The sequence below is a fragment of the Wasmannia auropunctata genome, unplaced genomic scaffold (assembly GCF_000956235.1).
Source record: "Wasmannia auropunctata unplaced genomic scaffold, wasmannia.A_1.0 LD336101.1, whole genome shotgun sequence".
Lineage (NCBI taxonomy): Eukaryota > Metazoa > Arthropoda > Insecta > Hymenoptera > Formicidae > Wasmannia > Wasmannia auropunctata.
Window position 1 is genome coordinate 1,719,400 of NW_012026789.1, and position 13,879 is coordinate 1,733,278.

The following is a 13,879-nucleotide window of genomic DNA, read 5'->3' on the forward strand; positions in this document are numbered from 1 at the left end:
CGTTACGTGGAAAATTTTATCAGACCTCGAACGCTGCCAACGGCAACTTGTCAAAAGATAATCCATAAGGGCGATAGAGTTTATCGTTATACCGACGTAACCGTCAATACCACACCGATGCAATTTAGATTATCCGCCCCGGTTACCGTGATTGACCTGCAAGGGGCAGCTGTTTCATCGCGATGGAGACGAGAAAGCTGGCACGTATATCAAGAAGAGAACGACAGCTTTATTAAACAACAGTCTTTTACATTTCATGATTATAAATGAAAATGGCTCAGCATCGCGTTTGTCGTACAATATGTATATTTGAGGGCGGGAACGATCGTCGATTTCCTTTAGGCAATCGAATACGCAAGCTCCGAATGATTAATCTCGATCAAATGCAAAAAAGCGAGGAACGCGGCTTTTTACCACTTTCGATATTTTCCTCCCCTTCTCTCTCACTTTGGCTAGGTGTCTAAAGTCGACTTATCATCTAACCGTTGAATTATTCAACGAAAAATATAGACGTTTATACGAAAATGCACGAAGAAAAAAAGAATGTTTCAACTTATTGCATATTCACATTTGTACAATGTTAACGTTAATCTTATCGGCATAACAAAGATAATTTTCCTCAAGTCTGAATGCAAGATTATAGAATTTTCACTGTTAAAACATATAACATTTATTATAATATTTTATAACGCATATAACCGTGAAAAACAAAATAATAACATAAATCATAATTTTCGCAAAAATAATAATTTATGTTATTATTTTAATAAATTCGAAAGCAAAAAAATTTTATATGGATTCAGAATAATTTAAATCAAATGTATACTAACTTTTAATAATCAATGACGAACAAAAAACAGGAATTGCAATTAAGTATTAAAAAAAAAAACATTATTAAGGCATTGATAATATTATTTAAAGCATTTCTGACAATCAAATTCAACGTAGTACAAATTTGGCATATTTAAATTGTATAAAAAAGATACGATTACAGAGAGAACAATACTTTTTTTCATCGAACTTAATTTAGAACTTCCAAAATATTAATTAAATTTTATTAAGACAGTAGAAAAATTGGTCCACCTCATAAATTTCTAAACAACTTTTTCTAATTATAGATATTTGCATATTTAACAGAATTTAATATACATATATGTATGTATGTTCTGCAAACGCATTAAATAATTTTATAAGATCAACTATATCAGTTTTATAAAGCCTATAAATTTGCTTATGATTATGTATTTTTGCACATCACGAACCTATCGTAAACAGTTACGTAACACAGGATAAGCTACCTTAATTAACTTAAAAATAGGAGAGTCACAGGATACATGAAGTAATAATTCGAATGGTGAATTAAAGACGGAGATGTTGCATTTGCCACGCCATAAATAGGTACTGTTGCATATCTGCTTTTAACAATAATCAGGCATTTTCCGTGTCTATTATGAAGTTCAAATAGGGGGAAATCATTTAGTCTTTATAGCCACATACTCACACGCTATCGGATGCGATGGCGCAATTGTGTTTGTATGTATGTGTGCACATGAATTGCATGTAACTGCGCGTTTGTTAATCGTAAAATTGAACTATGTACCTTCCATAATCGAACTTTATAGTATTTTTTCACGTATCATCGGATTATTGATTTTATCCGTCAATATGTAATTGAAAAAAAATTATGTATGACAAATTTAAAGTTAATATTGCATTTTATTAACGTTATATCGAATTAACGTTTTCGATAGTATTGTAACATTAACTCAAAAATTTTTTAAGCCGATATATTATTATATTGCAATGTCATGTTCTTGATAAATTCTATATCATTAACAAATGTGAAATTAAATGATTAATTATATAGATAATTAAATATTTTTAACACATCTGATTAAAACATAAAAATTTAACTAATTTAAGCACTTGAATAAAATGATTCTTGTTAATTATATGTGACAAAAATAGATCACATAATTGCAAGATAGTCACTTACGTGACTATCAATACAAGCGCGTTTCGCAAGTTTTATCTATTATATAATTATTAATTAAACATATCTCTCATTATTGACTTTAATTATGCCCTATTAATGCTCGCAAACAGTTTCTATTGTAAATTTACAATTACAATGTGACCAGTCACTAAATGCGTAAAAAATATACTTACTACTTTTGTTCTCATAAAAATTTCACCTTCTCTTTGTTTAATTGTAAATGTAGAAATATGAGAGTTCAAGAGTCACACAATGAGTTGTTCAATTTAACATTGAATACAACTACGTCATTTAATTTATACTTGATAATATAAATCCATTTTAGAATGACTACAACTTTTGTTTTGTGTAAATACAGAAAATTTTAATAGTAAAATTATTTAATCTTCACTGATTTTTCCAATTTTCTTTTAACTTTCCCAATTTAACGTCGATCATTGGCAGCTGATTCATATTTTCTAATATTTGGCTAAGCATTGATTTGTCGAATTGATTATACGAAGACGTAGTCTGATCGACGAGAGTGAGAGAGAACAAGAATTATCATATTATGTACAAAAAAGCACAATATATACATATAAAACCGAGTATTTTTTTGACTTAGTAATGTTTCAATACGAAGACATACTTTTACAATACCTCCTAATACGTAAAATCTATTGCAGATCTGCCTTAATCCTATGACTACAAAAATAATGCCACGGAAATATAAATTTCACGATATTGTTATATATAATATAATATTATATATAATTTATGGCTTGTACGAGATATGACGATGTTGCAATGGTATATTTAGTAGTGTAGTAGAACTTGCTCAAAGTTCCTGTTTAAGTCTACGTACCTTACGATAGTAGACGTTCAACATCGGATGTTGATGTTGATAGTTGACTGCCGCATATCATAAACGCCGATTACAATTAGATTCGCGAACGTACTTAGCCCAAGTACGATAAGGCGTAAACTGGCTGGGATAATGCTTGCGACTCGCGGTCGCCTGACTGCCTTCTATCATGTTCCGATACGTTTCTTCGTCGTAGGCGCAGGAGAGATTCTTCCTTCGTTTCACGGAGCCGGTTTCGAAATTGGCCGGTTGACTGCCGACGAGCACGTGGAGATCGCCCTTCTCCTGTATCGCCCAATCCCAGGTCTCCGTGATAGAGCAATTGCAGACGAACGGATTCCCCATGAGATTGACCGACAGTAAGCGTGGATTTGACTTGAACACCTTTGGACTGATCGTGCGTAGGATGTTGTTGCTGAGGTCTATATGCTCCAACGCGCGCAATTTTTTCAGAGAGCTCAGATCCTCCACGTCGGATATTATGTTGCCCGAAAGATTCAACTGAGTGAGATTATTCGTTGTGGTGAATATGTTATCGTTCAAATGCGAAATGGCACAGTTGCTGAGGTCCAGAATCTCCAAATTCGACAGCTGCTTCGGGAGCAGCGAGCCTTCGTTGGGCACGGTCAGCGGATTGCCACTGAGTTTGAGTTCTACTATGTTAGTCGACTGGTGATCGCCGAAGACTTTTGGGTCGAGAGGTACCTTGAAGTCGCAATTGTTGAGCTCCAGGCTTTCCAAACGCGTCAGATTCGCGAACAATCCCTCCTCCAGAGTGTGAAGCTCGTTTCCCGAGAGAACCAACTTCTTCAGGAAGGTCATTTGCGCGAAAGTGTTGTTTCCAACGTAACCGAGATCGCAGTACGACATATCTAAATATTCCAAAGCGCTTAACGGATTCAGAAGACCGACGAATGCGTCGGATAACGGATTGTAAGAGATATCGAGTTCCTCGAGGTGTTCAAACACGTCGAAGGCATCGGGCAATCTTCGAAGGCTGCAATTGCTGAGGGAGAGCTTATGGAGCTTCGGCAGGTGGCGCAGAACGGCAGTCAAATCGCTGGCGAACATTGGATTACCGTTCAGATTGAGCACGCGTAATTTGCTCGCATTTCGGAAAGCTTCCTCGGACAGGCGATCATGCAAATTGCAATTCGACAGGTCCAGAGACTGCAGACTGTGCAAGTTGTGACCGAGCGTGTCCTCCACATCCAGATGCCACAGTTCGTTGTCCGCGAGGACCAGCTGCAGGAGATACAAGTTCTTGGCGAAGGCATCGCCCGGTAGATTCGTGATACCGGTGTTGCGAATGTCTAGATGTTCCAAGCGCACCAACGGCGTGAGAACGCTCCTCCAATTCAACGTTTTCAATTGATTGTCGGCTATCTCTAATTGTCGCAAGTTTTCCAGATGGGAAAACGCCTCGGGCGATACGTAGGTCAAATTGCATCCGTTAAGCTTGAGGTATTCCAAATTCGTTAAATGATCGAATGGGCCCGGCTCTATCCTTTGCAGGGGATTGTGCGACAGGTCGAGCTTATTCAAATTCGTCGTGTTGTAGAAGAAGCGGGTGTTGAGGTGACGGATACCGCATGAATTCAGGTCGAGGTACAGCAGCGTACGGCAATTCAGGAAGGGCTCCTCGATCTCGTCCAAGGGATTGTGCTGGAGCTCCAATGTAATTAGACCCGGGTTGTCCCTGTTGAATTAATCGTATGATCGACAAAATCTATATCGTCCAAAAATAGAATGACTACCGGCGAATACAATTGATATCGAATCATCTTACCGAAATGCTTCGGGATCTACCCGCGTAATGGCGTTGTACGAGAAGTCTGCGTCCAGGAGGTACGTCAGTCCGGCAAATGATTCGTACGTCAGCTCGGTTAATTGATTGTGTGCCATCTGAAGACGCCTCAACTTTATCGAGTCTGGAAACGGACTGATTTCTGCAATATTATTATCATTCATGTCTAAAATATAGACATTATGGCTCAGCTCGCTGTACGGAATGATCGTCAGATTGCTGTCCGAGCAGTCCGTCACCCAGTTGACGCGAAAGTAGTGACAGTGGCAATCCACGGGGCATTCCTGCTCCAGCAGCTCCTCGTTATTCAGAGCGGATGTAATAACGAAGTACACCACGAGCAGAGACAACGCTCTTGTCAGCTTTGCCATTATTATCTGTATCAACAATCAAAAACAAAAAAAATACAGTCATAATTGGATTTCGGTATATACCAGTATATTGAAAAAAATTTCTCTACGTGGCAGCAGATCTTTATTATTGAACGTTATATTTTTATATATTGCAAGTCATACTAGAAAAAAATATTAATTTCTTTGAGCGTTGAAAAAATTAAAGAAATTAAAGACGTATAAATAATAATTTATATTGTAAAATTAATATATTATATTTTTAAATTCAAGTACGAGTTATAAGACATCAGTTGCTATACGCAAATTTGAAGACATCTACATTTGGCTTTCTTGACGAAACTATATTAATTTAAACATCGAAAACATTTTCTAGTTCCACGACGTGACATCTCTGTGCGAATTAGTGCAAATGAGTCAGTCCGCCCGCGAGAGCTAAATTGCGAGTACGGTTCTATTCATCGTGATGACGAATCACGTTCGACCAACTCTTTCCGCTGGCGAAGTGCATTACAAAGGAACGCGTCGACGCTTTTGGCCGGTCTCTGGCCGAGAGACAGCTGCAGCAACGCGCGTCGAAGCTTTCGGCGTGGAGCTTTTCGCCAAAACGGTACGCGTTGCACGCCCGGCTGCGCACGGGCGGGGGGAGGGGGAGAAGGGCGAGGGGAGCCATCTCATTCCTTCGTCCTTCGGCCGCGGGAGCGAGCACCATCACCATTACCGTCGACGTTACATTTGCCTCCTCGAAACTGCCAGACCAACCCTCCCGACCCTCTTCATCCCCACCGGCCATCGCTATATTTTCTCGGCATCGCCCTCGCCTTTGGCGCCGCGATTCTTTAGTTTTCGGACACCGTCTCACCCGGTGGATCCTCCCTTCACGCGGGAGAACGCCGGGGATGAAGTAATTTGCATTCAGACTCCGGTTCAGACTCCGGGTGAGACACTGGATGCCTTTTTGCGGGCGGAGCGTCGTCTTTCTTTCCTTACGCGGCAGCGTTTTGACCGGCGAGGGATCTTCGTGGCGACGGGTCCTCCGGGATTCCCCAAGCGGAATTTACGCGATGACGAAGGCGTTCGTTGAATCGATTCAACGTGTCGGAATATTTTTCTTCGTTCCCATCGGCGACTCTCTCTCTCTCTTTCTCTATCTCTCTCTTTCACTGGTGACTGCCATATACATTTGATGATTTCGCATTGGCTTGTTCCGGTGGGGTTACTCGAGTCGTCCATGCGTCGTTGGACAATTGTATTTAACGCACAGAGTGCCATTGTTCTCTCCGAGGATGTACTTGCCAAATCAATATCGCTGTCTACACCTAAACGCGCAAAGTGGCTCGTCTCTAGGGAACGATACAATATTGCGTTCGAGAGAATATCGTAGGATTATAGATTACTTTGAAATTTCGAAAAGAGCCATTTCAGCCGTACTTTCTGTATTTTACATCATTTTTATATAAGAAACTCTGAACTCTTAAATTTCCAAACTGTTTATTTTATTCTATGTAGATCCGTAGATTACGTATTTTTCTTTAAAAACTCAATTCACGTTGAAATATCTTCTGTAATAAAATTGTCGAAGAGTCGGTAAGTCATGAACGATTAAACTTTAATCAAATGGAAATAAGTTAAGCGGAACTAATTAGAATGAAAGGATAACTGATATATTTTCAATTTTTGCCAAGCGATATACATTATTCCGTAAAAGCTATTCGCGGATTTCTCTTGAAAAGAGACTGCAATTTTATGTAATTTTGTTTTTATTGACCCAAGAGAAGTAAAATGATCTTGTGTGCCGCCTTATCACATCGTTTCGAAAGAGTACAGTTTATTAAATTTCGTGCGTCAAAGTCCCTCTATTTCTCCGCGAGTTGTACTAATCATTGCATAAGAATGCTTCGTAATATCATTATACGAATTGGCGGATGTTCCATAAAAGCGATACCTGCGCGAATGTATAATTCGACCACTTTGCCAGCAAATGTCAAATTGCGTTACGTCAACTCCGTTGCGCATATATATAATATATATTTGACGAAAGTGGAAAAGTACGGACGCTAATTGCGATGTTTACCACATCTAGCGAGACTGTTAAATTTAGAAACTAAATGTTAACAAGCAAAATTACGAAATACTATACGTATCTAATTTTGTCGTATATATTATTCGACACGTAGATCAATATAAAAGGTATAATTCAGCGAAAAATGTGCGTTTTTTTAAAAATATTTATGCAATAAAATTGAATTTATTTTACTAAATTGATGTATATTTATAATTATTAATTACTATTATACAATGAAAATATATATAAATGAAATGGAATATTGTTACTAATTGCTATTTTTTGTATCTTGTGAATCTAGAAAAATGGCTTCGATTAACGCGTCGCGCTTTGTGCAATTATTGACAAATTCTACAAAAGTTTGTGAATTTAATTGGAGCCACGTTGAATTTACAGTATTTACTTTCTCAACTTCACTGGAAAATTTCAAATTAATTGATTACATTGTTTTGGACAACGTTTTTATTGTATATTGTAGAATATTATATATATGTATTATATATTGTACATATATCGTATATACGTATATCATTCTTTGTTAGTGTTCAAAAATTTTAGAAGACGGAAAATTCACATATAATGTAAGAAATTATTTAATATATAGAATAATATTATCCTAATGTACTGTATAAGAAACATTCAATTAAGACGATATAAACACGTTCAAACTATACAATTGAATATATTTGAAAGACTAATGCCGAATCCAAAGAATTCCAATTATCATAAAACTCTCGTTGGACGACTGGATGTCGCGGAAGAAAATTATATTCTGCGGGAAATAGTGTGCATCCTTCCGAAGAAAGATTCCAATTATGCATTACGAGGAAAATGAATCGCGACAAAACCGTGCAGTTTGTTTTATCGGTATAATCGCGCGAACTACGTTAATGCGACGAATGGAACATCTGTTTTCCGCGCACGTACGAGTCTCGCACAGTTTCGTGATATCGACGTGATGTGGATCAAGGTGCATTTCACCGCGGGAGACCGACACTTCGCCTATATTTCTCTAACCTGTAACGGCCGTGAAAAATGACTCTTCTACACGGCTGCCACAAGGTTGCACGAAGTATTCCACCGCATATCTCATTCTTTGTGCATCAAACGTGACGTCTCACGTATATCTGCGTTCACGAACGCAGATGTTGAGCTGCTTTTTTTTTCGTGAGGCAATCTCTCTGGGATTTATTTCTATGTGTCGAAGTGAGTATTATAAGTAATGTAATGACAGTTATCGAAATATATGTATGTACATTTGATAACTGCTATTACATTATTTATATATTTCGACCTGCAGAGAAATAAATCCATTTGTAGTAAGTATATAGCACAATAATATAGCACCGAAAATAAGTACACATAAAAGTAATATAACAAAAATATGATAAATTATCGAAGCATTAAAAATATACATGTAAATCGTATATCGCACATTTGCTACAACACATCGTTAAAAACTTGTCATTTTAGTTGCTTGCAAAAAAAGAACGGCAACACAAAGAAAATAACATATTTTAACAGTACTTTTATTTCTCTCTACAATTAGTTATATCAAAATTTCAAACAAAAAAAATAATATTGCAGAATTTTTATGATTCAAAATATTCAAAATTTCTTGATAAATTTTGCTTTTTTAATTATATCATTGTTGTAACAAATGAGCGGTACGTACATTTACATATTGTGCATATTTAATTTTTTTGATAGTCATTATTATGTATTTAATTACGTGCTTTGAATTATACAGGAACATATCTGACATATTTGTTAACATATCTGATTAACATTCTTGATTAACGAGATCAAATCTACTGAGAAAATTACCCATAAAGAAATTTCGAAGCGTTTGTTATCCCAATGATACCCCGTGAAACCACGCTCATGACGCACAACTCTCATTCATTGCACTTCATTGCACTCCACAGAATGGCTATTTCATTAAAGAGCACCGAGGTCTCCCCGGAGCCGAATAGTTAGTGGGTAATCTGTAATCTGTCCCTACCGTCGCGCGAATATACCGAGTCAATATATAAGCGCACCAAGCGGCAAGTTAGCTACGGGAGAGACCTTGCTACAGATTATACAAAAATTTAAAAGTCTAAAATAAATAAGCTAAAGAGTTTCAAAGCAATCTAAAAAATTAGCACATCTTTTAAACGTCTGTTTAGATTTCTGTGTTGTAACTATCTACTAGCTATGTTTTTAAAAGTTTTATGAAATATTTCTACATTATTTTTTTATTACACGCGTGTGTGTATTTTGTTGCAAAAGTTTTCTTGAACTTCAATAATTCTTTCTCTCTCCTCCCCTTCTTTGTCTCTCTCTTTCTCTAACAATAAGTGACTTTGCGATCGAACTTGACCGATTACTATTCCGATGTGACCTCTCATTACGTATCTCATAAAGACACTAAGAAAACAAGTGTTATCACCCCAAAAAAATGTTCTACTTATAAGTTGGAAATTCTTTTTAACATTTCCTCTATAAAAAAAATCTTACACAAAACATATTCCTCTATAAACACATATTCATCTACAAAAAAGTGGACGCATGATCAAGAATTATACGATTTTGCTCTACATTTTAGAGTATCTTCTTGAAGCCGAATATCAGAGGAAAATCCTCTAGAAATCAAGAGGGTACCGCTAAAAGGCAATATTTTTTTTTTGGGTGATGTATTATACGAAAACACTCTTCTTCCCTATATCTTTCATTCACTACCTTTAAAATTCTCGTTGGAAAGCGTAAGTAAATGACCTGCTAATTCACTTATTTTCCGACCGTACGCGCGTATAATCACACGTGAAAACGGAATGCTTTCGGAGATATGCGTTCTTTTTTTTTTACGTACCAAGGAAGAGACCAAGGAGACCGACGATACTCTGGACCGACGAGGAAGAGACGATCGTCGCAACGGCTCGCGCGCGCCTGCCGGTGGACAGAGATAGATTGAACGGTCGGATTGCCGAGAGCCGCGGTTAAATTAAATCATATCCGAGTGAACTCAGGGTTAAAACCTACCGAGGCGCGCTCTCGTTCCGTATACGTATGTTGTGCGCGGAACACACATCCGATTTACGGGCCCTGTTTCTTACGATCCGTTCGTTTTTTTTTCCTTTTTGTTTGGGGGTCTTCCTCATTTCTCTCCTCTCTTTGTTCTTTCAAAAATTTGATCGCGCATTATTTTATCTCGCTTTAGCTTATACTAATTTGGCGTTACCATATAAAAAAACTATCATTTAGCGAATCCATTATTTTTGTGAAACTTCTAAAATACTGCTTCAACAAATGTGAAGACATTATTTTCTTACAACCGGTATATATCATATTTTTAGTATGATTCGTATATTATGTGGCAAGATTTTTTGGAAAGAAATAAGTACATATAAATTTGTATTATAATTCAAATATTTAGCCGAAAGAAATAAAGAATTAAAATGCAGACACTGCAGCAAGTTCTTTTTCAATCCATTTCTTTGAGCAAGTTTATATATTCATACTATAGACAGTAATCTTTATGCTGATTCGTGACAATGACGTTGCGACAATTGAAGCTTGTTATACAATGAAGGAGAGAGCTCAACTTCAAGATACAGTTTTCAATACGTGCCAGTTAGCCTGTTCAGGAAAATTATTTAAAATATTATTCCAGCGTGTTACAATGTTTCAATTAAAATTGATCTTTTAAACGCCTCTTAAGCTTAATTTAGATTGCACAAATTACATATTTCTAGGCACGCGTTTTACATTACGTAAGAGATAAAAAAAACTATTTGTTTTCATATTGCGTAAAAATACGTTTAAACGATAAAACATTCACAATTTATAAAAAAAATTATAATTTTATTTCCTATCTTTTCTGTCATACACATTTCTGTGTATTTATTATTTCATTATACGCATATTTTTTATACGCAAGATTTTTACTGTATACGGTTTCGCGTACAATTTTTGTCAATTTTTAAGGAAGTCTCGAAGCAGTAAGGCTCGTCCGAGAGAGACAAGAGCGGGGAGATTTAGTTTCAAGATTCCGTATTGAAAAAAGGCTTTGAAGCACCTGTTTTACGGATTGAAAGCACCTTACAAAGAGAGAAGTTCTCCTTGCAGGGAGAAAGGAGATGTTGTGCGGGACAACAACAACAAACCCGGCCCTGCCTGCGAATTGAACGCGACCTCGCTCCTCCTAACCTCCTAATTTCGCGACCGGGACGGTCGCCATCGGGCGGGGGAGGGAGGCTCGTCTTACCGTGGGGACGAGGATGCGACGTTTCCGGGCGAGGGGCCTTCTACACACCATCGAGCGTTATCGCGATCTGCATACGAAGGCCCGATAACGCAGCCCTCGTTTTAACGAGCACGATATTCGGCCAATACTCGGTGCCAGTCGCCGTGGAATAGGAAGCTCGCGCGCGTTGCAGAACGGAGATGACACGACACGGCCGGCGAAAGCTGACGTCGGGCATGCGCTTGCGCGACGGTGTATATAAACAATATAAACCTCTTTTTTTTCCGAACGCGTCTTGCGCTCGAAACAAACGTACGTATGCGGCGGGGGTGAGAGGGGAGGGAAAGGAAAGAGGGAAGAAAGGAAAAACCACCGATCGGGTCAAACTGCGTCGCGATGCGCGCGATTCTCGACGACTGAAGGAAAATCACGCCGACGCGGACGTTTATAAACGACGCACACGCGACTTCCGCGTAAACCCGCACGCCTCTCTCTATCGCGAGCGAGCGAGCGCGCGAGAGATACACGTTTTGTTTATGTTCCGTCGGACGACAATACGATGTTTTAGAAGCGGAAAGCGGAGAGGTAACAACGACTGACAATGAAAAGACGTTCGTTACGTCGCGCTCCAGATTTACCAGATTCGCCGCGCAATTTGTTCAATCGCGTACATAATCAGCTGTTTTTAAGGCACTACACATATCAATTTCGTAGACACTACATTTTTTATTGTACGTTAAAATAATCGTTGCACGCGTTTTTTGGGACATATATCTCCTACAGATTTGGTAAACATATCACTCTGACTTCTAATTACGACATATGTCGCATGTAAGCGACAGACATTCGAGCGCAACGATTCGAAATTAATTACCCGTCCTTTTGCAATTCACTCACTGGCGCAAACTGCAGCGAGACACTATTTGTGTCCCGTCTATATATATATTCCCAAGCGAATAGAAATACGTCAAAAAAATATGTATGTTTTCGACTCACGTTTTCTTCTGTTCCGCGTTTCGCTTTTTCACAGCAGATCGAGAGATCCTCGTGCGTGCAATAGTTGATCGCGTTCGTAAAAGGAAAGAAACGCGTACACGACGAAACAGGTGATTGATTAATACCGGCCACATATGTATACGAACAGAGACGGGGCCGCGGAGCGGCGGCAGGAGGGGGCGGGGGAGGAGGAAAGAGACGCGCGCATGCGTCGCTCGCGCGATGCACTGTGCACACTGCACACATTGCACACACGCTGCTCCGCTGATGACGACGCCGGGGAGAGGCCAGGTTTGAAAAACTGAAGCGCATCTCCCAATAAGGGAGAATTAAACACACTCGAGATAAACGATGGTAAAACTGTGACGTGCCGTCACATATACGCGCGTGTGTGCACATCGTACACCATCGTGTTTACGCGCTCGATTTATCACGGATCGTGCCTGGATGGCCGCTACAAGAACGATCGTTGATAAATTCGTCATCGTCGACGACTTTATTTCGTCCGTGCTTTTCCAAGAAGCTGCCCGTTAATCTTCAATGTCTTATGGTAAACGATAACGAACGTAACGAACTATATAAATAGAAGTATTTAATTATTTAGATTGAGAGAGAGAGAGAGAGAGAGAGAGAGAGAGAGAGAAAGAGTGGCGGGTACTCGGGGTCTATTTAGAAACGGAGATCTTTTAAGAAATCCAAAACAAGAGGAAAAAGATACTTGAAATCGCAGATAGAGTCACCTTTGTACTGTGTCGCAAATAGAAGATCCCTTTTCGCGTTAACGTCACACCAGCGTGAATCACCACAGTTATTCCTTTCGATTGTTTAACGAGTTTTACGAGTTGGAGCGTCACCTCGCTCTCGTCCCTCTCACTTCGTATACGCTCGTAAATTCTTTTTCTTTACCGCACGAAAGGAATATCTATCGCGAAATTACTCAACTCCGATTCGGACGCACGAGACAGGTTTTCCAATCGACGAGTTTCGGAATCGGTCTACCGTCGTTTCTACGCAACAAAACAAACAGCGGCGGTGTCCACCAATTACCTACAGCTTGAGGACCTCCGTTGCCGCGCAGCTGCGGTTTGTTGCTATTATTTAAGCACACAGAGTTAAAAGAGAATTCAATCGTATGTTCAGTCGTATGTCATCAATTCTAACAATAAATTCATTTTTAGGTGCAATAAGAATTCTTTTTCAGAATTTTTAGAAAAAGAATTCTTTTTGCATCTGAAAATACACTCAGAATTGATGACATATATAATTGAGTTCTTGTTAAACTCTCTGTACTATCTGAGTACTTCGTTCCCTGTTTGCAATTATTTGTAAAATTTTTAACATCATCACACGTACATTTACACTTTTGATTTTATTCATTGTTTGTAAATTTGTAACATATTCATATCGATTTGCAATGCACTGTTCGTGCAAATTTCATAATTCGTCTTATTTTCGGTTCGTTCATATATATCTTCCTCTTTACTTTATAGGAAAATGTACTCGAAAATATCTTTCCTTTTCTTCTGCCAATTTCAACGAGCTCTGTATTATAAGTAGATCAAAATAGAAATCGTGTAATTTTTGATAAGTTTG

At 38.4% G+C, this 13,879-nt stretch overlaps 1 protein-coding gene across 5 annotated transcripts; it reads right to left on the reverse strand.

Annotated features, from left to right (window-relative positions):
• Positions 1-1,025: 1,025 nt before the first annotated feature.
• Positions 1,026-13,186, reverse strand: LOC105458388 (leucine-rich repeat-containing G-protein coupled receptor 6-like). Of its 5 annotated transcripts, XM_011703665.1 has the most exons (4): positions 10,087-11,291; positions 9,917-9,993; positions 4,630-5,024; positions 1,026-4,539 (listed from the first exon to the last, which is right to left on the reverse strand). In XM_011703665.1, exons 1-4 carry the CDS (start codon positions 10,133-10,135, stop codon positions 2,898-2,900), a joined length of 2,163 nt encoding a protein of 720 aa, XP_011701967.1. In that variant the 5' UTR covers positions 10,136-11,291; the 3' UTR covers positions 1,026-2,897. The 5 variants fall into 5 exon arrangements, with proteins under 5 accessions (XP_011701967.1, XP_011701993.1, XP_011701961.1 ...); XM_011703691.1 differs by lacking the exons at positions 9,917-9,993; positions 10,087-11,291 and adding an exon at positions 13,027-13,186; XM_011703659.1 differs by lacking the exons at positions 9,917-9,993; positions 10,087-11,291 and adding an exon at positions 12,287-12,436.
• Between the last annotated feature and the right edge of the window lie 693 nt (positions 13,187-13,879).